This window comes from Branchiostoma lanceolatum, chromosome 14 (assembly GCF_035083965.1).
Source record: "Branchiostoma lanceolatum isolate klBraLanc5 chromosome 14, klBraLanc5.hap2, whole genome shotgun sequence".
NCBI classification, from domain to species: Eukaryota; Metazoa; Chordata; class Leptocardii; order Amphioxiformes; family Branchiostomatidae; genus Branchiostoma; species Branchiostoma lanceolatum.
Window position 1 is genome coordinate 15,813,005 of NC_089735.1, and position 27,750 is coordinate 15,840,754.

At 42.9% G+C, this 27,750-nt stretch overlaps 1 protein-coding gene across 3 annotated transcripts; it reads left to right on the forward strand.

The window, feature by feature from the left end:
- Positions 1-27,679, forward strand: LOC136448819 (plasminogen-like). 3 transcript variants are annotated; one of them, XM_066448467.1, is made up of 34 exons: positions 1-204; positions 475-544; positions 1,056-1,200; positions 1,548-1,639; positions 1,877-1,996; positions 4,607-4,663; positions 5,336-5,451; positions 7,173-7,296; positions 8,785-8,895; positions 9,155-9,234; positions 9,838-9,955; positions 10,345-10,392; positions 10,626-10,706; positions 10,875-10,954; positions 11,314-11,437; positions 12,879-12,959; positions 13,124-13,203; positions 13,572-13,695; positions 15,111-15,191; positions 15,360-15,439; positions 15,808-15,931; positions 17,345-17,455; positions 17,624-17,703; positions 18,065-18,188; positions 19,660-19,740; positions 19,909-19,988; positions 20,348-20,471; positions 21,709-21,756; positions 22,065-22,180; positions 23,000-23,091; positions 24,319-24,429; positions 24,986-25,128; positions 26,042-26,193; positions 27,377-27,679. In XM_066448467.1, the coding sequence occupies exons 2-34, from the start codon at positions 487-489 to the stop codon at positions 27,536-27,538; spliced, it is 3,348 nt and encodes a 1,115-aa protein (XP_066304564.1). In that variant the 5' UTR covers positions 1-204; positions 475-486; the 3' UTR covers positions 27,539-27,679. The 3 variants fall into 3 exon arrangements, with proteins under 3 accessions (XP_066304564.1, XP_066304566.1, XP_066304565.1); XM_066448469.1 differs by lacking the exon at positions 10,345-10,392; XM_066448468.1 differs by lacking the exon at positions 21,709-21,756 and having other exon boundaries at positions 2-204.
- The last annotated feature ends 71 nt before the right edge of the window (positions 27,680-27,750 follow it).

Below are 27,750 nucleotides of genomic sequence, written 5' to 3' on the forward strand. Positions count from 1 at the left end.
ACTCACTTTTTTCAGGCACCTAAGACGCCTGTTAGAGGCTACTCACATATAAACTATGTTGTATAAATGACGCGGATAAAGCAACAGACCTAGCGAAATTCCCACGAGGCTTTTACTTCCACAAGCCAAACTGACATCTTCATTCCAGAATTGGTTGTGTACAGACACGTTTGTTACTGTCTCTCATTGAACCCCCAAAACCAGGTACGTAACATTGCCTTTGTTACAGTGAAGTTTTCATATAAAGTAAAGGTTTCTGATGTTACTCACAAGTACAGTTATGTATATGAAATTGGCAGGTGAAATGCAAGAAATGGATTTCAAATGGTTACCCGGGCGAGTTATGTCAACTATTGAAACGTTGCGCAAGAGCAAAATCGAGCTTGCTCGTACAGTAAGTTTTGTGTGCTTGATCATGACTGCGTGTTTTAGTCTTCCGTTACATCTTATAAGTTGTTTCTTTTTTTCCATTAGAAAGGACAGACTATGTGGCGTCTGTGCTTCGTATGGTGCCTGCTTGCCGCCGGCGCCCAGGCACAAATCGGTGAGTGGTTTAGGTTGCAGTGAGTAGTGCTCAATTTTCACCATTTCTAAATTGCTGTACAAATATCCATTCAAAACATAAGTTACAGAATATAATGATTTGTGTTTCAATGTTAGTATATCGTTTATACAAATTCATGTCAGTAGGCTAATTGTAATGATATAAACAGACAATGTAACGGAAAAAGGTAGCAAGTGTCTACTCTATCTAATTGTTTATATGGGGGGATGGTCTAATTGTTTATATAGGGGGACTTCTTCGGGGCAGTTGCTAATGAAAAAAAACGACGTTTTCACTGATTGGTGGGTTTTGGGATTTCTGTAGAAATGTGGTCTTCTAGATGGTGAAAGCTCGGGAATATAGTTTTGATTGTTTCGAAAAAAATGTTTCTTAGATAATGTAGGCATTTAGAAAAATAGCGTACTTTATCTTCCATTGCATTCCTTGAACAGCTTTTGTACAGTCTCTCCTGAACTGGATGCATTTAAAAATACTTTCTTTGTTCTTGTAGGTTCTACCTATCGGTGTGGGCCTCAGGACTCGGTGGGGGGAGAGTCGGGGACCATCGTCTCGGTGAACCACCCCTCCCGGTACCGCAACCACGCCGACTGCGCCTGGAAAATCACCGTGGGAGAAGGCAAAACGGTGTCCATCACGTAAGACAACAAGAGCGTACACTCGTATAATGTTACATGCTTACAAAACGTTAGATTCATTCAAGGAGACCCTGTATGTATGTGTGTATAGTATGAAATTGTGATGTGATGTAAATCTGCATTTATTACAAGTGATAAATGTAGTTGCCGGTTTAACACAATAAATGTAGATTTCTGCACTTTTGAAAATAATACACAAAGAACATTCAGTCACTGTAGTGGTATGTGACAAAATAAATGATTATAAAATCAACCACCCACATATCGACCTACTTTTGATATAATAAAATGGCCCCAACTTCAAACATTGTATCAATATATAGAATTGCTTTATATCATTTACTCAGCTTTGACGCCTTTGACATAGAAGACGAGCCGTCATGTGGATACGACTATGTCGAAATTTTTGACGGCATGGACTCTAACGCTGAGAGCATGGGTAAGTTGGCCACAAGTAGTACTTTTGGTATTACGAAAGCTCGTAGCGACACTCCTAGAGAGCTACGCGGATGCATTTTGGAGGCATTTAGTCCGCGCGCTGTTTCCGAGCTGCACAGCTCACGCGCGGTATCGGTATGGGCCTTCGTATGTTATGAATCTCTTACTCGATACTGTTGTCCATGGACATGCAAACAAAGTAGCTCATAGTTCATGATGCGTTCCTACTTTTTTACAGGACGATTTTGTGGCAGCACCCTGCCTGCTAGTATGACGTCAACCGGAAACAGCCTTCTCGTCGTGTTCCGGTCTGACTCATCTGTGACTGCAAGTGGTTTCAAGATCTCCTACCAAGCTGGTGAGTTAAGGTCTCATTCATGAGGTTTTTTTCGCCCATAGACTTACATGTTATAATACGTGTTTACAGGGAAGCGTTCTTAATGAAGCTATAGAATATGTGCCAATATTATTCATTCTTTGTTGAGAACATTTAGCCTAGATCATGTAAAAAAACTGCCTACATTTTCACTACACACAATCTCTTTTTATAGCAATCACAAACTGCACTTAGCTACACCCCCAAAAAGGCACTTTCCAGCTGCCAGTAAGCACATGACCGCACCATCTACAATGCCTGGCTGTGCACGTCCGACCTCGCGCGCAGCTGCCGAACTTTGACTTCTAATTTCTTCAGTTACAAAAAAAAAATCTTTCATCAGTTTGACGCTTAAGATCAACTGGACTGGCTAAAAGAGAATTTTCCACCGATATAAACGCACGTTCATGCAGCCGTTAATTTTCTATGGCCACGGATTCTTTTAGGAGTAATACATGAATGAGACCTTATGCTTGGTTCTTGGGCCTAGGAAAAAAGGTTGACAATGTGTTTTCGGTTACCCGACCAACTCTTTTTTGTCGGCCACTGGCATGGCAAGGGGCATTAGATTTATGATCTGTCATCTGAGGGATGACATGCAAAATAGTCTTCCTGTATTCAACACTCTAGATCTGTTAACACTTAACGTCTTTGTTCGGTTTATCAACATGCTTGTGCTTGTATACATAAGGCATATCGATAGCTGTGAAATTACAATACGATGTAATTATGATAGTGTAATGATTTTTCTGCAGGTTATGTATATAAGTTGTATGTTTGTTTGTATTTCTATGGGTCAGCCGTTACCAGCGAGAGCTGCCTAGGCTGACCCAGTGTAATGGCTTGCCTTCATTGTCAATAAATGCAAATATAAATACAAATGTTGAAAATTCTAGACTGTTTCTGTTTTACCAGGGAGGTTAGAATAATTGGAAATACTGGAAATGCATGAATTTCAAACCTTTTGATATGAGAACGGAAAAGATTATCACGCAAAGTATTTTTTTCAATAATTTCTAAGACTGTAGTCAGGAGATGAATATCCATGCTGTCTTCACATTTGTCCGTTTGACATAGTCTCCAAGCAGACCTACGGGTTGGCAAAGACCGTATCCAACAGGCAGAAGGAGTTTTCATAGCCAACCCAAGTCTCATAACTTAGATTGCACTATAAGCTCCTTCTTCCAGTTGGATACGGTCTTTGCAATCTATTGGGTCTGGTTGGAGACTACGTTTGACATCCATTCATCGATAGCAAGGAGATATTTTCTGGTTATTTTCCGGGAAGGGCTACCTCAACAGGCTACCCTTTCTGTATTCTTCACTCCAAGACGATCAAGAAAATGTTCGCATTCTAGAAAAATGCTACAGGTTAACTCCATACCCTCCTTCGCAGCCTTCTAGTAGGGGTGGCTTTTATTCTAAGGGGTGCTGATTCGCGAATTTCAACATATCGGGGCCAAGTTCAGATGCTTGGAAGGTCTGCTATCAGTGGGTGGCAAATACGATTTCCCCAGCATTAGTATTAGGACCTGTACCCGATATCTTGAAATTCCCGAATCAGCGTTTCTCCTACAAATAATTGCCGGTGTCACAGGGATTTCGCACCCCCCTGATTTTGAACCCCCCGGTGCGAAATCACTAGGGATCTCGCACCCCCTCCTCGACCCCCCCTAGGGATTTTGAACCCCCCCCCAAATATTTCGAAAGGTGCTCTGTCTGTGCAGCAATTATATTCAAAACTGCATTTTGATATGATAAAGCCATAGTTTAACGTGGTAATCGAGAGTATTACAAGTTGCTGTGTCTGACAGAACAAACATCTAAGACTCCGGGAACCCATGCCCTGGACTAATGTAACGCTACTAGTATTTCAGCACAGCGCAATGATGGTGACTCTCTGTGCACGATGATTCGTTGTAACTTTCTTCCTTTGTGCCATGAGGAATGTACGATTAGTTCATAGTTTTACTTCAATGTTCATAATTGATTTTTTAAATTATTTTAGAGACTTGAATAACATTTTATCATACAGAATTATATCACATATTGAATGGATGACGGGTGTTAAATAGGGTTAGAAAAAAATTATCGAAGCCTTAATCGAAATCTTATGACATTTCTGAGTAAGAATTATTAGTTATTTAATGTTAAAAACTACGGGACAAAAAAATGTCGCCACCAGCATTTGAACACAAGAACCATGACTGCCAGATAGTCATTGCACAACCCAATTCGTTACCACTTCAGTCAACAGAGCATTTGAAATGTCAGTTATAGTTACCGATCAATTTGTTAAAGGATAGCCACTGGGAATTATGAATGCCGTAACAGAACACATACTACACCCTGGGGGTGCGAGATCACTAGAGGGGTGCGAAATCGCTAGGGATTTCGCACCGGGGGGTGCAAACACACTAGTGATTTCGAACCGGGTGGTTCAAATTCACGGGGGGTGCGAGATCCCTGTGACACCGGTGCTCCTAGAAGGCTACACAAGAGCTATAAACTAAATAAGTATTATGTTTCTTAATTGTTGTTTGTTCTTCTTCAAGTTTACACAAGTATTTTCTCTTACAATTTTCTCCGTAGTCATGATCATCCCTCCAACTGACGCCATCCCGACTGACACTACCCCAACTGCCGAAAGTAAGTGTGCATGTACTGTTGAAAAATATTCATTGCAAAACATGTTATAAGGACCATTAAAAATTCACAACTAAATTCCACCATGATAATAGAACAGGAAACTAAAATACATTCTAGACACTTGTTATAACAATCGAAAGCGTAATCTTTTTCATTTCTGCCTTTTGTTACTAAAGATGCACCTGCTCATCGTTGGAAACTTGATATATAAAGCCCTGGTTACGCATAGCCGACCGGCCATGGCCTCCCGGTTGTGGTTGGCAGTTGGTCGGCGCGGTTGGCTCCTGGTCGGCTACGGCACTCGAACGTTTTAAAATTTTCAAAACATTCAGCTGTGGGCGGGAGGTCTGGGTGGTTGCCTCAGTTGGCTATTGAAAGTTGATGGTTGCGCCCAATTTATTTCGTCAGAGGGTTGGTGATCGGTTGGTAATCATAATCAGTCAGGAGGGACTCGGCAATCTGCGGTCAGAGGTCGGGATGGTTAGGAGTAGGTTAGAAAGCATCGGGGCTCTGTCGGTAGATAGTTGGGAAGTAGGAAGGACATGGTTGTCGCTGAAAAAAAGGCGTGGCCTAAAACTGCTTGGACTGCTTTCAACCTACCGCCAACCATGGTTGGCTAGTTTTCTGGGAGCATGGTTATGAGTTCTTACTGCAGCTGTTGTCCATTCGCAGACTGTTTCGACGGGAACTTAGAAGATTATCGTGGACAGCTGGCTGTGACTGTGAGCGGAAAGACGTGTCAACGATGGGATTCCCAGGGCCCACATGAACACACATTCCTACCACAGGTAATTATCACATTGACACACATTCCTAACAATGCTAATTATCACATGAACACACATTCCTACCACTGGTACATTCCTACCACAGGTAGTTATCACATTAACACACATTCCTAACAATGGTAGTTATCACATGAACACACATTCCTACCACTGGTACATTCCTACCACAGGTAGTTACCACATGAACACACAATCCTACCACTGGTGCATCCCTACCACAGGTAGTTATCACATGAACACACAATCCTACCACTGGTACATTCCTACCACAGGTAGTTATCACATGAACACACAATCCTACCACTGGTGCATCCCTACCACAGGTAGTTATCACATGAACACACAATCCTACCACTGGTACATTCCTACCACAGGTATACATGAACACACATTCCTACCACTGGTGCATCCCTACCACAGGTAGTTATCGCATGAACACACATTCCTACCACAGGTTGTTATCACATGAACACACATTCCTACCACAGGTAGTTGTCACATGAACACACATTCCTACCAGAAGTGGTTATCACATGAATACACATTCCTACAACAGGAAGCTTAAGTTATCACATGAACACACATTCCTACCAGAAGTGGTTATCACATGAATACACATTCCTACCGCAGGAAGTTATCACATGAACACACATTCCTACCACTGGTACATTCCTACCACAGGTAGTTATCACATGAACACACAATCCTACCACTGGTGCATCCCTACCACAGGTAGTTATCACATGAACACACAATCCTACCACTGGTACATTCCTACCACAGGTAGTTATCACATGAACACACAATCCTACCACTGGTGCATCCCTACCACAGGTAGTTATCACATGAACACACAATCCTACCACTGGTGCATCCCTACCACAGGTAGTTATCACATGAACACACAATCCTACCACTGGTACATTCCTACCACAGGTATACATGAACACACATTCCTACCACTGGTGCATCCCTACCACAGGTAGTTATCGCATGAACACACATTCCTACCACAGGTTGTTATCACATGAACACACATTCCTACCACAGGTAGTTGTCACATGAACACACATTCCTACCAGAAGTGGTTATCACATGAATACACATTCCTACAACAGGAAGCTTAAGTTATCACATGAACACACATTCCTACCAGAAGTGGTTATCACATGAATACACATTCCTACCGCAGGAAGTTATTACATGAACACACATTCCTATCATTGGTAACGTTTGTTCTCATATATGCAACAGATCATGATGTGGCCTTCAGAATAGACCATGTTGTACGACACATTTCTTCCATGCACAGTGATATTCTACAAACCATTAACATTTATATATAGAGAGATGTAATTGATACTTAAAGGGATGTCCCTTTGGCTCAAATGGTAGAAACTCACGGCTGCTTTCAATAAGTATAAATAACTTTGAGACTCCGGTTCAAGTCCTGTGGTCAGGTCATCTTGGTTGGGGCTGCACCAGCCTTTCGGAAGGGATGTAAAACGGGGCCCCGTGTTCGAGGAGGTGCCTCGAGCATGTTAAAGGGGAAGGGCTAGCAAACTGTCCCTGTATAAATATTACCATGCTACTGAAACAGAAAAGAACCCCGCTACCTTATGTGGTACTCGGCACTACAAGGGTCTAAATAAACGAACGAGCAAACACGTAGTTACTGATATTGTTTTTTTTTTGTGTGTTTTTTTTGTTCGTTGTGGTAGATCTTTCCCAGTTACGGATTGGACGAGAACTACTGCCGTAACCCTGACTTTGACCCTGCCGGTATCTGGTGTTTCACGACTGACCCTAACGCCAGGTGGGAGTATTGTGACCTGCAGACATGTGGTAAGTTTCACCTTGTGACTTTTTGTTTGTTTTTACTGTACCCCTGGTAAACAGCCTCATGACGTAAGACCCCCATTCCACCAGGACGGCGCTCTCACCGCGCTCTCACGGCGACGTCAATTTGGCCAGATCGCCGTGAGAGCGCCGAGAGCGCCGTGACAGCGGCGAGAGCGCGGCGAGAGCGCATTGGGAGCGCGGTGAGAGCGCCATGCGCGCCATGCGCGCCGTCACCTCGGCGATGGTTTTGAACATGTTCAAAACAGTCGCCGTGAGAGCGCCGAGGATGGCGATGGGATCAAAGGGCCGCAGCGAGGGATCAAAGGGCCGCAGCGCTCAAGGATCGCAGCGAGCACTCTACGAGGATTGAATGATTGAATGGTCTTAACTGTAGTTCAAACAAATTTCATTCTTGAAGCGGTGTATCTTGAATTTCTGGGAATTTTGTGGTCAAATCAAAATTTTCCTAGTGGTATTACAAATTGACGAATAACTACAAGTACTTGCTTGCTCATTCAAATTAAATTCCTTCCAAGTTTTATTGTCTGTGGTTCAAAAAGTGTTTCACAATTCTGTGATTTACGTTTCTATTATAACGTAGCATGATAAAAGATATTTATAGCAAACAGGTTACATGACAGACAAAGAAACATATTTGAACAAATATATAACTTAAGACACACACTAAGCGACCGTGCAGCGATCAAAATTGAATCTGTTTTCCCCTTGATTTTATCATTCAAATATGATGCAAGAGGCAAAGGTATGACTGAGAAGACAACAAAGCACACAAAACGAAAAAAAAATCGTTCTTTATCTCTAGAATTCGTTGAGTGATCTGTGAAATCTTTGGTCGCTCATAAAAAGTTGCTGACATTTGACATTTTGGTCGCGCTGAGGTCGCCGTAGAGATTCCACTTGAGCATGTTTTCCAGGAAATCGGCGCCTCTCACGGCGCTCTGGTCGCCGTGAGGGCGCGGCGAGAGTGCCGTCCGAGTGGAATGGGGGTATAACACACTAAGTTTGTACCGAACAGTCCAAGCTGCAGCTGCATATCCGAACAGATTTGTTTATTCACGTCACACCGTTAAGACCCCTACTCTTCGATAAGTGTGGTGGGTGCTTTTACATGCTCGAGGTGTGTCTCTCTGCAAACAGTACACCTCCTTTAAACGTACTATACGAGGTCCGTCCCTAACCGAAGCTAGGCGCTCCTTTTCACCTGAGTGAAGTGAGAAAATTCGCGTAAATTGCTTTCTTAAGGGTACAACGTCAACGGAACAAGTCAGGGAACCCCGGATTCAGAACCCAGGACCTCTGGGTTTTGAGGCATTGCGCCACCGCGATGCTACATAAGCAGAACTTTTATCAATTGAAATGTCTATGCTGATACAAATATAATTGTGAACTGGAAAGGTTGTATCTGCATATATTACTCGAGGTATCTTTTATGTATACACGCCATAGCTTTTTTGTCTTGTCTAACTAAAGCCATTAGTCCAACTGACACCAGTCCAACCGGCACCAATCCAACTGATCCCAGTCCAACAGACGCTAGCTCAACCGACACCGGTCCAACTGACACCAACCCAACTTCCGAGGGTATGTTTCTTTGAAAATTTGCAGTCATATCAATAGTCTGAATGTTGCATTTCATCTAATTCAATGCAGAATACATCGCAAAACAATTAGGATCCACAAATTGTTTACAGTAAGTAGATAACTCAACTGTAAGCGGCTAGAATATAAGATGTGTACAACTTGAGTAGGTCGGCACTTTTTCTTTGCCCATTCATTGGTATTATTTGATTCTTCTTTAAATAATAATAATAATAAAAACTATTTTCCGTTATATTTCCAGACTGTTTCGTGACTGTGAGCGGTAAGACATGTCAGCGATGGGACTCCCAGCAGCCACATGAACACCCTTTTCTTCCAGAGGTATGCTACCGTCTGTACTTAGATAACATTGCAATACATTCACGGTATTTCGAAAATTGCCACTGCAAACATTTTATTCAGCTGAAAGTAAAACTGAAATTGGCAACACAAAAGTTGAACTTGCTGAAATGTTCGACTAATTTGATCTCAGGTCTTTGTCAAAGAATGATCAATCTGTGACGTCACGCTATTCAGATAGAACTTGTGACTCGGTCATCAGTGGATCATGAGTTGCGGAAAGTCTTTTGTTCCACCCGTATCTGATGAGAGGTGGTTGTAGGGCCCGGATGTAGATTGCCTTTTATTATTTCTCTTTGAAAAAAAAAATTCTGGTTCTGTGTCCAAGAGTCTTACTTTGTCCAGTGAAACCGACAGTATAGGTGATTCTGTGTGTATGTGTTGTGAAACCGCCAAGGTTGTTTAACTTGGGCGTCTGTGTTCAAGGAACCTGGTTTTGAGTGATCTTTCAGTCTTTCCAATGTTAGTTTCTTTGCACAGGCCTTCGACTTGTTGACCTTGGCACTGTAAGTTGGCCTTTTTCTCAACTGTTTTCCTAGAAAAATGAACAAAAGTTGTCGCTGTAATCATTCTTGTTGGTGGTAGTTTTTTCCTACTCTAGAGGAAAACTACTGCCGTAACCCTGACGATGACCCTAACGGTGCCTGGTGTCTCACGACTGACCCGGATACCGACTGGGAGTACTGTGACCTGGAGACATGTGGTGAGTTCAACATTACAACTTTCAAGTATTTTTCACTGCCAGAGAAAAGTTCAATTGTTCCATTTCGAGAAAAATGAAAATGAGTTTGCTACATGCTAAGTGCAGAAGCCAGTGTGTATATCACCGGACGATCGACCTAAATTGGATTTTTTTTACCCTTGACTTTGATTTATATTGGGAATGTCATGCGAATGTACAAATTCGACTCAAAAGACAAGACGATACAAAGGGTAAGAACAATAGTTTTTCATCGATGAAATTCGTTGGGCGCGCGGTCAATTTGCTCGGCTGCAGCGAGGTCACCAACGCGTCACCGTACGTCCATTGAGATAGCCGTTTGATATTTCTAAGTTTGTATCCTAATATTTTCTCTTTTCACTTCTTTGAAGCCATTCCTCCAACTGACATCACCCAAACTGAGACCATTCCAACTGAAAGTAAGCTTCCATGCACTATTGTATCTGTAAGAGAAAAATGTTCATACAATGGAGTATTTAGTTAAGAGCCGCTGGGTTCTGGGCCATCACGACACCGCGACGTTACAAAAGCAGACGTTTTATCAATTGAAATGTCTATGCTGATACAAATGCAAATGTGAACTGGTATTTCTGCATACTTCACACGAGGTATTTTATACGTATACATTCCATTTTTGTCTTCCCCCACAAAGCCGTTAGTCCAACCGACACCAGTCCAACTAACCCCAGTCCAACTGACCCCAGTCCAACCGACACCAGCCCAACTTCCGACGGTATGCTTCTTTACACACTTGTACAAGTGGTCATTTAAGGGGTCGAAATGTTGTATCTCATCGATTTCAACGCATAACACATTGCAGAGCCATTAGGATCCACAAATTGCTCTATCTATCAGCAAACGAAGTGTTAAAAACTGCGTCTGTTGTCCGTTATTTTTCCAGACTGTTTCGTGACTGTGAGCGGGAAGACGTGTCAGCGATGGGACTCCCAGGAGCCACATGAGCACCAGTACTTACCACAGGTATGCTACCGTCTGTACTTGTTTTCACACTCCCGCATTGAATTCGGAGTCTGCAGAGGATGTTATCCTTAAAATGTACTTACTGTGGTCTAATATGATTGGAATACATTTAACACATGCAATTAATGGCAGGTGGAACTTATCATGCAAATATGGGCCTTACGTGCTTTATAAATGTAAAAGTGCCATGATTCATCGATATCTAAGTGGTGAATGTTAGTCTCAAACTTGTGACATGTGTAAGCTGGTAAAATGTGCACATAACCATACAAAGGTTAATAGGTAATGTGTGGGTTATTTTCATAATTAAATATTTCATGGAGGCATGAGGTCTCTGAACTCATTTGTTTTGGTGTTAGGACTATCCCGGCTACGATTTGGAGGAAAACTTCTGCCGTAACCCTGACGATGACCCTAACGGTGCCTGGTGTCTCACGACTGACCCGGATACCGAATGGGAGTACTGTGACCTGGAGACATGTGGTAAATTGATCTTCATGACTTTTTGTTTGGTTGTTTGTTTGTTTGTAATGCATGCCCTGCGTCTCATGGCGTCACACAACAGGTTCATATTAAACGCTTCAAACTGCATATCCGGACTAGGTTATTTCACCCACCCACACCGGGAAGGACACTTACTCTTCGATAAGTGTGGTGGGTTACGTGTTGGAGGTGTGGCTCTCCTACAACACGGGACCTCAATCAAACGTACTATCCAAGTGACGTCCCTAACCAGCGGTAACAGGCTAAGTACTCCTTTTCATCTGAGTGAAGTTGGAACAAAAAAGGCAATAAAACGTATTGCCATGGTGACGATTGAGTGGATATTTGTAAGTGGTGATTAACATTTCAAAGCTATGTTTCGACACATTGCAACTAAGGTGCCAGGCCGTGTGGCTAAAGGTTTGACTGTGCCTACTTATTGTTGGACGGCCAACAGGCACTTGAATTTTGAGTTTTCCTATAAGTTATTGATGAATTCAAATCCTTGAATCAAACAATCCTGCAGACAGGCTAATTGTCCGGAGCTCCATTCTGAGAAATGCTCTAGCAGAGAGACAGCATTAGTGATTGGTCCCGAGTAGCAACACATCGGCGACGGTAATTTCTAAGCAGAGATCAGGAATACAAACCCATATACTTTCCGCACAGTGCAATAGGCATGACTTTCCCTAAATCACGAGAATGAAAAGAGTTCTTTTCCTGTTCCAAAGAGGACGCTTGGAATTTATCGTCTGGGCACAACCGGGGTCGATTTGCATACCATGCGGAAGGCCCAATTACAGCGGAGGAGAGGGCGGGAGGGTAATCCTCCCGGGAGATCTTATCTGACCTGCCATGGAATCTCAGGCTGGTTACTACTCCGCGTTCGAGTGATATTCCACAAATGCCAACCTCTGCACAGCTGGGATGTACGGAATATTCTCTGCAGCTAAATACAAAATATAACTGTTTGGCGCGCTCCTGAAGCGTCGCCAAAAAGTGCTTTTCCCAAGGCCACAACTTCAACATTAACGGAGCAAGTCAAGGGACCCCGGGGTCGAGCGCAGGACCTATGAGTTCTGGGCATACCGCCGCCGCGACGCTACAAAGGCATAACTTTTATCAATTCAAATGTCTATATATGCTGATACAAATATAATCATGCACTGGTAAAGGTATATCTGTATACTTTACATTTTACATGTAACTACATGTATTCATATACGGTAATTTTTGAAATTTATATGTATTTAGAATATTACTATAGCTCGTCATGCTGTCAATTGTAATGTATTGTCTTTATCAGCAGGGCTAGCCCTTTGTAATAGCCTCATGCTAGTTGGGCAGCCTTGGCTGTGTGTCAGCCAAACCAATAAATTGATTGATAAATAAATAAATAGATAAATATGTATACGCTCCATTTTTGTCTTCCCCCACAAAGCCGTTAGTCCAACCGACACCAGTCCAACTAACCCCAGTCCAACTGACCCCAGTCCAACCGACACCAACCCAACTTCCGACGGTATGCTTCTTTACACACTTGTACAAGTGGTCATTTAAGGGGTCGAAATGTTGTATCTCATCGATTTCAACGCATAACACATTGCAGAGCCGTTAGGATCAACTGCTCTATCTATCAGCAAACGAAGTGTCAAAAACTGCGTCTGTTGTCCGTTATTTTTCCAGACTGTTTCGTGACTGTGAGCGGGAAGACGTGTCAGCGATGGGACTCCCAGGAGCCACATGAGCACCAGTATTTACCACAGGTATGCTACCGTCTGTACTTGTTTTACTTGTTAGTCCCCTCGCATTGAATTCGGAGTCTGCAGAGGATGTTATCCTTAAAATGTACTTACTGTGGTCTAATAGGACTGGAATACATGTAACATATGCAATTCATGGCAGGTGGAACTTATCATGCAAATATGGGCCTAATGTGCTTTATAAATGTATAAGTGCCAAAATTCATTGATATCTAAGAGGTGAATGTTAGTTTCAAACTTGTGACATGTGTAAGCTGGTAAAATGTGTACATAACCATACAAATGTTAATAGGTAATGTGTGGGTTATTTCTTAACAATTAAATATGTCATGGAGGCATGAGGTCTCTGCACTCTTTTGTTTTGGTGTTAGGACTATCCCGGCTACGATTTGGAGGAAAACTTCTGCCGTAACCCTGACGATGACCCTAACGGTGCCTGGTGTCTCACGACTGACCCGGATGCCGAATGGGAGTACTGTGACCTGGAGACATGTGGTAAATTGATCTTCATGACTCCTTGTTTGTTTGTTTGTTTGTTTGTTTGTTTGTTTGTTTGTTTGTATTGCATACCATGCGTCTCAGGGCGTAACACACCAGGTTCGTACAGAACAGTTCAAACTGCATATCCAGACTAGGTTTATTTCACCCACCCACACCAGGAAGGACCCGTACTCTTCGATAAGTGTGGCTGGTTACGTGTTGGAGGTGTGGCTCGCCTTCAACACGGGACCTCAATCAAACGTACTATCCGAGTGACGTCCCTAACCATCGGTAACAGGCTAAGTAATCCTTTTCATCTGACTGAAGTTAGAACAAGAAAGGCAATAAAACGTATTGCCATGTCGACGATTGAGTGGCTATATGTAATTGGTGATTAACATTTCAAGCTATGTTTGGACACATTACCACTTATGCGCCAGGTCGTGTAGCTAAAGGTTTAAATGTGTCTACCTATTGTTGGACAGCCAACAGGCATTTGACATTTTGAGTTTTCCACTAAGTTATTGATGAATTCCAATCCTTGATTCAAACAATTCTCCAGACAGGCGCTCGGAGCCCGGAGCTCCATTCTGAGAAATGCTCGAGTTCTAGCAGAGAGACAGCATTAGTGGTTGGTCCCGAGAATTAACACATCGGCGACGGTAATTTCTAAACAGAGATAAGGAATACAAATTCATATACTTTCCCCACAGTGCAATAGGCATGCCTTTCCCTAAAGTCCGAAAAAGAAAAGAGGTCTTTTCTTGTTCCAATGATGACGCTTGGAAGTTCTCGTCACGGTGCAGCTGGAGTCAATTTGTCAAACCCTGCGCGAAGCCCAATTATCTGACCTCCCATGGAATCTCGGGCTGATCATTCGCGTTCGAGTGATATTCCACAAATACCAACCTCTGCATAGCTGGGATGTACGGAATATTCTCTGCAACTTAATACATAATATAACTGTTTGGCGCGCTCCTGAAGCGTCGCCGAAAAGTGCCTTTCCCAAGGCCACAACTTCAACATTAACGGAGCAAGTCAAGGGACCCCAGGGTCGAGCGCAGGACCTATGGGTTCTGGGCCATTCCGCTACCGCGACGCTATAAAGGCATAACTTTTATCAATTTAAATATCTGTATAATTATGCACTGTAAAACGTATATCTGTATATTTAACATTTTATATGTAACTACATGTATTTATATACGATAGTTTTTTTTCAATGTACATGTACATGTATTTAGAAAATTGTTAAAGCTCGTTATGTTGTCAATTGTAATTTATTTTCTTTATCAGCAGGGCTAGCCCTTTGTAATAGCCTCATGCTAGTTGGGCAGCCTTGGCTGTGTGTCAGCCAAACCAATAAATTGATTGATAAATAAATGAATAGATAAATATGTATACGCTCCATTTTTGTCTTCCCCACAAAGCCGTTAGTCCAACCGACATCAGTCCAACTAACCCCAGTCCAACTGACCCCAGTCCAACCGACACCAACCCAACTTCCGACGGTATGCTTCTTTACACACTTGTACAAGTGGTCATTTAAAGGGTCGAAATGTTGTATCTCATCGATTTCAACGCATAACACATTGCAGAGCCATTAGGATCCACAAATTGCTCTGTCTATCAGCAACCGAAGTGTTAAAAACTGCGTCTGTTGTCCGTTATCTTTCCAGACTGTTTCGTGACTGTGAGCGGGAAGACGTGTCAGCGATGGGACTCCCAGGAGCCACATGAGCACCAGTACTTACCACAGGTATGCTACCGTCTGTACTTGTTTTTCGCACTCCCGCATTGAATGCGGAGTCTGCAGAGGATGTTATCCATGAAATGTACTTGCTGTGGCCTAAAAGGACTGTAATTCATGTAACATATGTAATTCATGGCAGGTAGAGCAGGTACTTATCATACAAATATGGGCCTTACTTACTTGAATGATGCAAAAGTGCCTTAATTTATGAATGTGGTGAATGTTACATGTAATTTCAAATTTGTGACATGTGTAATGAAGTAAAATGTGTACATAACCATGCATAGGTTAATATGTAAGTGTTTGAGTTTCTTTCATAAATGAAATGTATCATCGGGGCTTGACGTCTCGGAACACTTTTTCTTTGGTGTTAGGACTATCCCGGTTACGATTTGAAGGAAAACTACTGCCGTAACCCTGACGATGACCCTGACGGTGCCTGGTGTCTCACGACTGACCCGGATACCCGATGGGAGTACTGTGACCTGGAGACATGTGGTAAATTCATCTTCATGACTCCTTGTTTGTTTGTTTGTTTGTTTGTTTGTTTGTTTGTTTGTTTGTTTGTATTGCATACCATGCGTCTCAGGGCGTAACACACCAGGTTCGTACAGAACAGTTCAAACTGCATATTCGGACTAGGTTTATTTCACCCGCCCACACCAGGAAGGACCCGTACTCTTCGATAAGTGTGGTGGGTTACGTGTTGGAGGTGTGGCTCGCCTTCAACACGGGGCTTCAGTTAAACGTACTATCCGAGTGACGTCCCTAACCATCGGTAACAGGCTAAATACTCCTTTTCATCTGACTGAAGTTAGAACAAGAAAGGCAATAAAACGTATTGCCATGTCGACGATTGAGTGGCTATATGTAATTGGTGATTAAGATTTCAAGCTATGTTTTGACACATCACCACTTCTGCGCCAGGTCGTGTAGCTAAAGGTTTAAATGTGTCTACCTATTGTTGGACAGCCAACAGGCATTTGACATTTTGAGTTTTCCACTAAGTTATTGATGAATTCCAATCCTTGATTCAAACAATCCTCCAGACAGGCACTCGGAGCCCGGAGCTCCATTCTGAGAAATGCTCGAGTTCTAGCAGAGAGACAGCATTAGTGGTTGGTCCCGAGAATTAACACATCGGCGACGGTAATTTCTCTACGCAGAGATCAGGAATACAAATTCATATACTTTCCCCACAGTGCAATAGGCATGACTTTCCCTAAATCCCCAAAAAGAAAATAGTTCTTTTCTTGTTCCAAAGATGACATTTGGAAGTTCTCGTCACGGTGCAGCCGGAGTCAATTTGTCAAACCCTGCGGGAAGCCCAATTATCTGACCTCCCATGGAATCTCGGGCTGGTCACTACTGCGCGTGAGAGTAACATTCAACAAATACCAACCTCTGCATAGCTGGGATGTACGGAATATTCTCTGCAACTTAATACATAATATAACTGTTTGGCGCGCTCCTGAATCGTCGCCGAAAAGTGCCTTTCCCAAGGCTGCAACTTCAACATTAACGGAGCAAGTCAAGGGACCCCGGGGTCGAGCGCAGGACCTATGGGTTCTGGGCCATTCCGCTACCGCGACTCTACAGAGGCATAACTTTTATCAATTTAAATATCTATATAATTATGCACTGTAAAACGTATATCTGTATACTTTACATTTTATATGTAACTACATTTATTTATATACGATAGTTTTTTTCAATGTACATGTACATGTATTTAGACTATTGTTATAGCTCGTTATGTTGTCAATTGTAATTTATTTTCTTTGTCAGCAGGACTAGCCCTTTGTAATAGCCTCAGGCTAGTTGGGCAGCCCTGGCTGTGTGTCAGCCAAACCAATAAATAGATAGATAAATAAATATGTATACGCTCTATTTTTGTCTTCTCCCACAAAGCCGTTAGTCCAACCGACACCAGTCCAACCGACACCAGTCCAACTGACCCCAGCCGAACTGACCCCAGTCCAACTGACCCCAGTCCAACTGACACCAACCCAACTTCCGACGGTATGCTTCTTTACACACTTGTACAAGTGGTCATTTAAGGGGTCGAAATGTTGTATCTCATCGATTTCAACGCATAACACATTGCAGAGCCATTAGGATCCACAAATTGCTCTATCTATCAGCAAACAAAGTGTTAAGAACCGCATCTGTTGTCCGTTATTTTTCCAGACTGTTTCGTGACTGTGAGCGGCAAGACGTGTCAGCGATGGGACTCCCAGGAGCCACATGAGCACCAGTACTTACCACAGGTATGCTACCGTCTGTACTTGTTTTCGCACTCCCGCATTGAATTCGGAGTCTGCAGAGGATGTTATCGTTAAAATGTACTTACTGTGGTCTAATAGGACTGGAATACATGTAACATATGCAATTAATGGCAAGTGGAACTTATCATGCAAATATGGGCCTAATGTGCTTTATTAATGTATAAGTGCCATAATTCATTGATATCTAAGAGGTGAATGTTAGTTTTAAACTTGTGACATGTGTAAGCTAGTAAAACGTATACATAGCCATAAAAAGGTTAATAGGATAATGTGTGGGTTATTTTCATAAATGAAATATTTCATGGAGGTATGAGGTCTCTGAACTCATTTGTTTTGGCGTTAGGACTATCCCGGTTACGATTTGGAGGAAAACTACTGCCGTAACCCTGACGATGACCCTAACGGTGCCTGGTGTCTCACGACTGACCCGGATACCGAATGGGAGCACTGTGACCTGGAGACATGTGGTAAATTGATCTTCATGACTTTTTGTTTGTTTGTTTGTTTGTTTGTAATGCATGCTCTGCGTCTCATGGCGTCACACAACAGGTTCATCTGTTGTGCAATAAACTTTATCGGATTATCGGATTATTAAACGCTTCAAACTGCATATCCGGACTAGGTTTATTTCACCCACCCACACCGGGAAGGACACTTACTCTTCGATAAGTGTGGTGGGTTACGTGTTGGAGGTGTGGCTCTCCTACAACACGGGACCTCAATTAAACGTACTATCCGAGTGACGTCCCTAGCCATCGGTAACAGGCTAAGTACTCCTTTTCATCTGAGTAAAGTTGAAACAAGAAAGGCAATAAAACGTATTGCCATGGTGACGATTGAGTGGATATTTGTAAGTGGTGATTAACATTTTAAAGCTATGTTTCGACACATTGCAACTAAGGTGCCAGGCCGTGTGGCTAAAGGTTTGACTGTGCCTACTCATTGTTGGACGGCCAACAGGCATTTGAATTTTGACTTTTCCACTAAGTTATTGATGAATTCAAATCCTTGAATCAAACAATCCTGCAGACAGGCTAATTGCCCGGAGCTCCATTCTGAGAAATGCTCTAGCAGAGAGACAGCATTAGTGATTGGTCCCGAGTAGCAACACATCGGCGACGGTAATTTCTAAGCAGAGATCATGAATACAAACCCATATACTTTCCGCACAGTGCAATAGGCATGGCTTTCCCTAAATCCCGAAAATGAAAAGAGTTCTTTTCCTGTTCCAAAGAGGACGCTTGGACTTTATCGTCTCGGCACAACCGGAGTCAATTTGCCAAACCCTGCGGGAGTCCCAATCACAGCGGAGGAGAGGGCGGGAGGGTAATCCTCCCGGGAGATCTTATCTGACCTCCCATGGAATCTCAGGCTGGTTACTACTCCGCGTTCGAGTGATATTCCACAAATGCCAACCTCGGCATAGCTGGAATGTACGGAATATTCTCTGCAGCTAAATACAAAATATAACTGTTTGGCGCGCTCCTGAAACGTCGCCAAAAAGTGCTTTTCCCAAGGCCACAACTTCAACATTAACGGAGCAAGTCAAGGGACCCCGGGGTCGAGCGCAGGACCTATGGGTTCTGGGCCATACCGCCACCGCGACGCTATAAAGGCATAACTTTTATCAATTCAAATGTCTATCTATGCTGATACAAATATAATCATGCACTGGAAAAGGTATATCTGTATACTTTACATTTCACATGTAACTACATGTATTCATATACGGTAATTTTTAAAATTTATGTGTATTTAGAATATTATGTGTATTTAGAATATTATTATGTATTGTCTTTGTCAGCAGGGCTAGCCCTTTGTAATAGCCTCATGCTAGTTGGCGGCCTTGGCTGTGTGTCAGTCAAACCAATAAATTGATTGATAAATAAATAAATAGATAAATATGTATACGCTCCATTTTTGTCTTCCCCCACAAAGCCGTTAGTCCAACCGACACCAGTCCAACTAACCCCAGTCCAACTGACCCCAGTCCAACCGACACCAACCCAACTTCCGACGGTATGCTTCTTTACACACTTGTACAAGTGGTCATTTAAGGGGTCGAAATGTTGTATCTCATCGATTTCAACGCATAACACATTGCAGAGCCATTAGGATCCACAAATTGCTCTATTTATCAGCAAACGAAGTGTCAAAAACTGCGTCTGTTGTCCGTTATTTTTCCAGACTGTTTCGTGACTGTGAGCGGCAAGACGTGTCAGCGATGGGACTCCCAGGAGCCACATAAGCACCAGTATTTACCACAGGTATGCTACCGTCTGTACTTGTTTTCGCACTCCCGCATTGAATTCGGAGTCTGCAGAGGATGTTATCCTTAAAATGTACTTACTGTGGTCTAATAACACTGGAATACATGTAACACATGCAATTCATGGCAGGTGGAACTTATCATGCAAATATGGGCCTAATGTGCTTTATTAATGTATAAGTGCCATAATTCATTGATATCTAAGAGGTGAATGTTAGTTTCAAACTTTTGACATGTGTAAGCTAGTAAAATGTGTACATAACCATACAAAGGTTAATAGGTAATGTGTGGGTTATTTTCATAATTGAATATTTCATGGAGGCATGAGGTCTCTGAACTCATTTGTTTTGGTGTTAGGACTATCCCGGTTACGATTTGGAGGAAAACTACTGCCGTAACCCTGACGATGACCCTAACAGTGCCTGGTGTCTCACGACTGACTCGGATATCCGGTGGGAGTACTGTGACCTGGAGACATGTGGTAAGTTCATCTTCGTGACTTTTTGTTTGTTTGCTTCTTTGTTTGTTTGTTTGTATTGCATACCATGCGCCTCATGGCGTAACAAACCAGGTTTGTACTGAAGAGTTCAAGCTGTACATTCTCTTCGATAAGTGTGGTGTGTACTTTTTTTACGTCTTGGAGGTATGGCTCTCTATTTAACCTTCTATTCGAGGGACGTCCCTAACCGAAACCAAGTACTCCTTTTAACCTGAGTGAAGTGAGGAAAAGTTCCTTTCATAAGGGCACAACGACACTTGAACAAGTCAGGGGACTGTCGGATTGGAGCCAAGGATCTATGAGTTCTGAGCCATTACGCCACCGCGACGCTACAAATTAAACGTAATGCAGAACTTTTCTTAAGGTCACATCAAGTAAGTTTTATGGATGACATCAGCGCGCGCATTAATTTTCGCTTGATTTCGAAATAAAAAACAACAATTTTTTACCCCTCATTAATAGCCAATACACAAAAAAACGTCTGTCGGTTCTATCACATAATCGTTCTAGATGTCGTGAAAAGGCATTTGTACATGAGGAAATGGTGAAAAATCCGTACAAACTTGTTCTACAATTATTGCATATGCAAGCTGTAATAAAATTGATCATCGTCATTAACTTAACTTTCAGGAAGACACTGTGGAGTCCTCATACCAAACTTGTAATTGGAATTGTAGTCTGTAATTGCTGTGCCAATATTATCAACAACGTGTAATCCGATGTGTCATTCATTAATGTGAAGTAAACTGCTAAAAACTCCGATAAGAGAGTCAGCTGAAATAACTAATGTCATGCAGTTTGAGTAGAGCATTGTCTAGCTGTCGGTCTGTTGAAGACTGAATAAAAAGACGGGGGATTTCTGAGGCACGGTAGTTCAGTCAGACTGTCAGGACAGCAAGGCGAAGAGAACTTTAATTGAGACTAAGTGAGCAGAGCCAGCATCATGTCGTCCGATAATAGTCAGACGTGTGACCTCAATTAGATATTGGTTTTACCCTTGACTTTGATTTATATTGGGAATGTCATGCCAGATATACAAATACGACTCAAAAGACAACAAAAACACACAAAGCGTAGAAAGAATATTTTTTCATCGATGAAATTCTTTGAACGCACGGTTGCAGCGAGGTCACCAAAACGTCACCGCACGTCCATTGAGATACCCGCTTGATATTTCCAAGTTTGTACCCTGATATTTTCTCTTTCTACTTGTTTGAAGCCATTCCTCCAACTGACATCACCCAAACTGAGACCATCCCAAGTGAAAGTAAGCTTCCATGCACTATTGTATCTGTGATAGAAAATACAATGGAGTATTGAGTTCATTGCAAAGCATGTAAGGGCCATGATAAGTCACACACAAGGGATTTAAAGGCAATGAATGTATTTTTCTTAATTACATCCTTCAGATACGATTGAATATGTACTTATGCGCCATTCTCATAAAGCATGAAAGTGACGTGTGGCTTGTTTGAAAGAAAGTGGAAGAAACGTTGACTGAATTCAAAGTATAAGATTGGTACTATTTGCATGTATTAACCTAATCTAAGTGTATCTTTCAACTTCCTTTCTAAGCCGTGAACCCAACTGACATCAGTCCGACTGTCAAATGTGGTGTTCCCGCCTTCGCGTCTTTGTCGAACCGAATAGTTGGTGGTGAAGACGCAGTGTATGGCAGCTGGCCCTGGCAGGTAAAATAACGGCTCCGCTCCTGAGGAGTTACCGAAAACCCGTCTGTTTGGTGTCAAGTCGTAGCAGGGACTTATAGCTTTTTTCGCATAGAGCTGTGACCTGACTGTTACCTTAATTTCAAGCAAATTCGAATAATGTTATACCACATGATTGTAATACCTTCTAGCTCTATCAATTCGTACATAGAATAACTGATGAAGGTACAATCTGGGTATCTGACTGGGCCGCGCCTATCTGCGACTGTTTGTAAAAGGCTTTCGCAAGAAAGACTCGAATTTGTCGCCAAAGGGCACCAATTTGTCGCATAAAATGGCGATTGTTTTTGATAAAACAAAACGCACTTGGAAAAAATGACGCGAATGGGCGCGAACTAGACGCCAACAGGCGCTAACACTGTAACTCTCTTTTTGATGATCCTAATCATTGTAAATTTGTTTTAAATTTAATGTAAATACTGAGATTTCCAATTAAGTTACTCCCTATCTTATTTTTGCCCGAAATTAAACTGAAGATGTTTCATTCCGGGCGCGGCCATTCTGTTTATAGAGGCCACGTATTTCACCCAAGCCTTCCACGTCAGTGTGACGGCAAGGGAAAATCGGCGAAAAAGTCGCGAAAAATTGGTGCAATGATTTTTTGCAGATAGGCGCATTCCAGTGAGACACCCGCTTAGAAATGCAGTGAAAGGACGACAATGTGAAACATAGATGTTACAAATAACTATATGATCTGCGATGAAAGAGAAAAAAGACGGCAAAATTAAAGCACGTGGGGACTTTTATCTGTTTGAATAATAAGAGATCCTTGTGTCCATACAGGTTTCGCTTCTGACGTCAGGGACCCACAACTGCGGTGGGAGCATCATCGCACCCAATTGGATCCTGACTGCCGCCCACTGCCTGAGATCTGGGTAACAACTTTGAACTTTGATCTTCCCACTTGTGCCTTTGACCTCGCTGTGACCTCTGAGCGACCAAAGATTCGAAAGATCGTTCAGCTAATTTCATAGATAAAGAACGATTTTTTTCCACATTTTGCAGGGTTTTTGTATTTCAAGTCATACTTCTTTATCTAGCAGCAGTCCCAGTTAGGCAATCAAGGGTCATAAAAAATCAGTGCTGGTCGCTGTATGGTCGCTCAAGCCACCCCCCCCCCCCCCCCCCCCCCCCGACTGGACCCGCGGCACGCTGGCAGCGTCTCTGCGTCCTAAACTGGATATGTGTTACCCTTGACTTTTTAATGGGAATATCATTCGAAACGTTCAAGTATGACCAAAAAGACTGTTGAAAACTTAAAAATATTCGTTTTTGGTCGATGAAATTCGTTGAGTGCTTTGTCAATTCGATGGGCCGCAGCGACGCTGCCAGTGTGCCGCGGTCCAGTGAGAGGGGGTCTTAACACCCTCTCTCTGCTAGAGGCTTCGACCGCGCTGTGACCACATGAAAAATCGTTCGGCGAAATTCATAGATGAAGAACGATTTTGCAGGATATTTATATTTCAAGTCATACTTCTTTATCTTGCAGCATTTTCCAATCAAAAACTCAATTTTGGTCGCTGTATGTTCGCTTAAGCCCCCCTCTGACTTATCCCGCGGCACGCTGGTGGCGTCGCTGCGGCCAATCGAATTGACAAAGCACTCAACGAATTTCATCCACAAGAAAACTAATCTTTTTAAGCTTATTGTGTTGAGTTGTCTTTTTGGTCATACTTGTACGTTTTGAATGATATTCCCATTATAACGTGAAGGGTAACACAAATCCAGTTTAGGACGCAGCGACGCCGCCAGCGTGCCGCAGGTCCAGTGAGAGGGGGGCTTAAGTTATCGCCGTCTAGTAGACAGGAGGCCTAATCACTGGCGATGTATAAAGTTAGATAGAACAGTAGAGGCCCAGGAATATCATTGCTAGATGAACTTCCATGTCACTTAACCCTTACATTACAACTTTTAAGGATATCTGTTTGACATATTCGTAACTCCGTTATTAAAGAAAAAAAAGTACTTATCGGAAGCATCCTTATATTAGTCAACTCTGCATGGTCACCAACTTTGTGTCTTCTATGGAGAAGATATACATTTGACGTTTTACATGGATTCCCGAGAGTAAAAGTTATACTGATTTTTCTTTGTTTCCTCAGAGTATCTCTGACGATCCAAGGAGGCAGTCATTACAGGAGGTCAAACGACGAGCCTTACCAGCGGAACTATGACGTCAGCCGCATCATCATTCACGAAGACTACAACTCACGGTAACTGTAAACCCGCTTGTTACCTTTGCCAAGAAGGTTATGTTTTCAGGTTCGTTGGTCTGTCTAGCTTTCCGTCTGTCTGTCTGCATGTCTGTCTGTCTGTCTGTCTGTTGTTTTGTTTTTTAACAGAATAACTCGAGAAGTTATGGGTGGATCTTTATGATATTTGGTATATTGGTAGGTGTTGGCATTACCGTAGCTTAGCTTCCTTGGTACGTAGCAGAATTGCTGTGGTAATGCTGTGACCATGCGTTTTTGGTGATAGATAAATCTTGTGCTCGAAAAGAGTTGGCATAACATTGAGCCATCTAGCAGCTTTCTTTGAATCTGCAGGGGCCTTTTTAGATGCAGGCCAACTTTGATGAAGACCAACATAGTGTTCTATAAAGCTTTGATGAAGACCAACGTAATGGTAGATTAGTTATCAACGTTAGGACTTCATTTTTTGGCAGTTCTATAATAACCAGTAGATCTGCATCATGAAATGCATTTTACACTTGGCGGTAGGGATTCTCCCACCAGAGTAATGTTCTAATTCGTCTCCTTGGTTTAACAGCACATCTGACAATGACATCGCCCTGGTGAAGTTGAGCACCAGCATCAACTATAACGACTACGTCAGGCCTGTCTGTCTGCCCTCCGAGGACACGGCTGCGGGTACCGAATGTTACGTCACTGGCTGGGGAAAACTGCAATCAGGTAAGCTTATTCGACCACTCCCATTCTTTTGCCACCGGTGCAATGTAGTCTCTACCAGACTAACCACGCCGGCTTCAGGGAGGACATTTGCCAGGGGAGATTGACCACCGGAGGGTTTCATTTGCAGGCACAGCGGTGGAAATATCAGTTTTACCGTGGACTGACTTTACTGGCAAATTAATCCCTTTTTTGCCGAATTCTACGATCCAACCTCCTATAGGAAGGCCTGGTGAAGGCTAGGTGCAACGGCCTAGTCGGTAGAGTGTTTACCTTGCACATGGTAGGTCTTTAGTTCGGTTGGTTCTGTCTGTCTGCCCTCCGAGTACGCGGCTGTCGGTACCGAATGTTACGTCGCTGGCTGGGGAAGTCTGCAATCAGGTAAGATTATTTGACCACTTTTTTTGCCACCGGTGAGTCTATCTAGTCGGTAAAGTGTGAGCCTTGCACTCAGCAGGTCTTGAGTTCGTTTAGTTCGGTTAGTTCTGTGTGTCTGGCCCACGAGGACGCGGCTGACGGTACCGAATGCTACGTCACTGACTGGGGAACACGCAATCAGGTAAGATTATTTGCCCACTCCCATTCTTGTTCCACCTGTGGTCGGTAGAGTGTTAGCCTTACACTCGGTAGGTCTTGAGTTTGATCCCCGACCCCTGAAGACGTTTCATCGAGTGAGTTGAAATTAGGCACAAAGATAAAGGCACATGTCTTCATATCTTGAGACTAAAATATTTCATTTTTTTGTCCCATATTTCAAATAATTGGACGAAAAACGAGCGTATCATAACATAGCTTGCATTACCTTTTAGTAACCCCATTCGGAGTCGGGAGAAACAACAATAATATCACATCTAATACTTTCCTAGTTTAGTTGGACCTGCTAATGTCCCCTGTCATGCTTTTTTTTTTTGTACAGGTTTCTGGGGAGAGACTTCGGACATTTTGCAGCAGGCTAAAGTTCCAATCATTGCTACCCAGACCTGCAACAGTCGCAACTACTACAATGGCCAGATCACCGACAACATGATCTGCGCTGGCTACACACAGGGAGGCGTCGACGCCTGCCAGGTACCATCCTCGCCCCTTCTCAACATATAAACTCGTTCACCATTCCAAGTACGAATGCGCATATGCGGTAATACTGTAAATGCAGAAATGCTCGCGGGGATTTAATTTCGCGGTAGGGAGAAAATGGTGTGTTCATTGTGGTTTTGAGTTCGCATTTGAAACAACAGTAGCGCTACAGTCACACAATGGAACGGCTTTTCGTGGTGGTTTTATCAAAGTTCGCGGTAAGGGGTTCACCGCGAAAACTGCGTACATAAAACCATCGCGAACATTTCTGCATTCACACTATGTCAAAGGACCATGCAACAAAAACCAAACACGTCTGAACAGTGTTATGGAAAGCAGACAATGATTAAGACGAGAACTGTTTACAAGCCAGTGGCCCTTACTTTTGAACTTGCGCATGCCTACAGGGATTGGTGAACGAGATCATTGGTAAATATGATATAATCCGCCATTTTTGTTTACCTGTACTATCATACCTGTATTGCTTGATGTCGGCGCAAAATCGCCAAAATTTAGGATACTGAATTATTGATTTATATTGGCACATCAGAGTCTATAGTAGTTCAAATATCACAGCGAACAAGAGTTCGAAAATCCTACCGTGAACTATCTACAACTTTTGTATGTCTTGCTTAAGTATAGGTCATATATCAAGGAAAAATAAATAAATAAACAAACAAACAAACAAACAAAAATGTTTTGATTAACATCACATGTGTCCATCAATCACTTCCTGTACCTCTACTGTGATAAGAATTATCTATAGCTGCTAAAAAAAGGCAGACAGGCCGAAAATAATACCTCTCCAACCGTGAATTAGTAGTTTCTCCCATTGACCCCATGACCTGTCATATTCGATATTTTCTGTCAACTCCACAAGGCTAACCTTTGCGAAGTGGTCATATTCCAACTCACATCCGGCCACTCCACTAATAGTGAATTCAAACAAATACTGGCACACGCCAACATATCAAAGCGCCTGCACAAGTGCCAGAAAGTTCGACGCGTAAGCCTCCTTTCCTGTTGACAGTGGATTGTACATTCGAATTCTCTCATACATTGTCACTATTTACAGGGTGACTCAAGTGTCCCAGGTGCCAGCGAGTGCGATGCGTAAGCCTTCTTTTCCTGTTGACGGTGGATTTAACATTCCTTCATACATTGCCATTACTTACAGGGTGACTCTGGAGGCCCCCTTGTCTGTCCCAATGACGGGAAGTGGGTCCAGACCGGCGTGGTGTCCTGGGGGTACGGCTGCGCACAGGCCTACAGGCCCGGCGTCTACGTACGCGTCACTAACTACATCTCCTGGATCAACAACAAGATGGCGACTTACTAGCGCCACTCCGGTTATGTTATGTTGATGACGTCACAGGGATGAGGTCATTGTAGATAGGGGCACGTGATTTCCCCTTTAGTCCATACCACCGACTCTGATCGTGATGTCGTTGTTAATAAACGCTCATTCGATTCGAGTTGCTTCCACGCCTCCGGGTCAATTATTTCGCGTCCCTTGACCACTGATTGGCGTAGAACGTAATGTTGTCACAT

Excerpts from the sequence above, each read along its gene's own strand:
- LOC136448819 (XM_066448467.1), top strand. The coding sequence starts at position 487 with ATGTGGCGTCTGTGCTTCGTATGGTGCCTGCTTGCCGCCGGCGCCCAG. Across the intron at positions 1,201-1,547 it reads GGCAAAACGGTGTCCATCAC|CTTTGACGCCTTTGACATAG; the intron begins GTAAGACAACAA and ends TCATTTACTCAG. Across the intron at positions 9,235-9,837 it reads AACACCCTTTTCTTCCAGAG|TTTTTTCCTACTCTAGAGGA; the intron begins GTATGCTACCGT and ends TGTTGGTGGTAG.